At 20.6% G+C, this 1,761-nt stretch overlaps 1 protein-coding gene across 1 annotated transcript; it reads right to left on the bottom strand.

Annotated features, from left to right (window-relative positions):
- Positions 1–344: 344 nt before the first annotated feature.
- Positions 345–1,480, bottom strand: LOAG_15254 (hypothetical protein; the record flags this gene model as incomplete). The annotated part of the gene is made up of 2 exons (XM_003150745.1): positions 345–485; positions 1,301–1,480. The coding sequence occupies 2 exons, from the start codon at positions 1,478–1,480 to the stop codon at positions 345–347; spliced, it is 321 nt and encodes a 106-aa protein (XP_003150793.1).
- Positions 1,481–1,761: the final 281 nt, after the last annotated feature.

Below are 1,761 nucleotides of genomic sequence, written 5' to 3'. Positions count from 1 at the left end.
TTATTTATTATTCATTACTTATTCATGTCATTTATATTATGTTACATTAATCTTTGCTTAGTTTTGCTTTTATTTTACTTTATATTATATATAATTAAATATATATTTATATACATATATTTTTAAATTAGATTTATATTATTATGTATAATTGATATAATTAGGTAATAATTATGTGCGTATAAATTAATAAAAGATTAAAGATTATTATCGTTAAGTAAATACATTTCTAAAAAAATTGTAATTAATTACAAAATAATATGCATACTAATTATATTTCTTAATGTTTCTTTATCTTTTTCATTAGTAAAATGACAATTGAATGATTAAAAAAAAAAAAAATGTTAATTAATCATTAAACCAAGAGGAAATTTTGAACAATTCATCGAAATTGGCCATGGAAAACCAAATTCCTTCAATAATGGTTCACATTTCATTTGTACCCGTTCACATAACGGTCGACATGGTCCAATTGCAATTGGTACCTGAAAAAATTTATGATTGAAATATTTTAAATAAGGTCAAATAAGGGTCATATGCATGCATGTAAAATTAGTTTATCCTAAAAATTTCATCATTTCAATATTTTTTGACAAATTAAAATTGTTGCAATCAATCAAATGATAAACATTTTATTTAATTTTTCCCTTTTTTTTTTTTAGTAAAATATGCTTTAGTCGTTTTCTTTTTCTTTTTTTCTTTTTTTTTTTTGTTCATTACAACCTTCATTATCTGTATTTTGCCACAAAAGTTAACAGTAGTATCATTCATTCATTCATTAAAAATATGGTTTCTATCGTCAAGGTCATAGGGTCAACATCAAATGTCATTCGCATTAATCAAAAAAAGAAAGATTCCTTCAATTTATTTAATCCAAAATAATGATCATAATTTATAAGTAATATTATTTGATTCTAAATTGTAAATATTCTTAATCAAAATTGAAATAATGAATTCTCAACATACCATAATATATGTAATATCTTAATTGAATTATCAAATGGTCAAAGGTCAATTAGTTTAATGGAAGCAATGATCAACGTTTTGAAAGGGGCACTAATTAATATAGCATTTTGAAGATAATACGATTAAAAATATTATCTATAGCTTGTCTTTATTATTTAATTAGTATATGAGGAATAATACGATTAAAATTGTGTCTACAATTTTCCCCTTTTTTTTTTTTTTCCTTCAAATGCTTTAAAATATGATGAAATAGAAAGATTAAAGTCTTTGATCATAGAGCAAAGATCGAAGATTGAAAATGTATAATTAACAAAATTTTAATTACAAACTAAACCTTATCGGTACACATTGGAAAGTAAATAGAGCAGAGGAAAAATTTAAGCCGTGATGAACAACGAATCTTAATTAACGGATCAAATGTACTGAAACCATTCGCTGCATCATTTTCACTTTCATCACCAACCAAATTTGGAAATCTATAAAAATATTCAATTAATTCATTAAAATATTCCATTTAAATTTTCTTATTTTTCACTTTTGTTAATTTATTAATAATTTTTTTTTTTGAAAAAAAAAATTTTTGAAAGAAGAAATTCAAACTGATTAATTGAATTATTTTCATTGACTTATTTGGTTTATTCATTCAACTAATTTGATCGTACACATATTTTATTTAAATTAAAATTGTTCTCATATTATTTATTATTATTATTATTATTATTATTATTATTATTATTATTATTATTATTATTATTATTATTATTATTATTATTATTATTATTTATTATTATTATT

Source organism: Loa loa (assembly GCF_000183805.2).
Source record: "Loa loa unplaced genomic scaffold supercont3.590, whole genome shotgun sequence".
Taxonomy (NCBI): domain Eukaryota; kingdom Metazoa; phylum Nematoda; class Chromadorea; order Rhabditida; family Onchocercidae; genus Loa; species Loa loa.
This window is presented reverse-complemented; position numbering and strand designations above follow the sequence as displayed.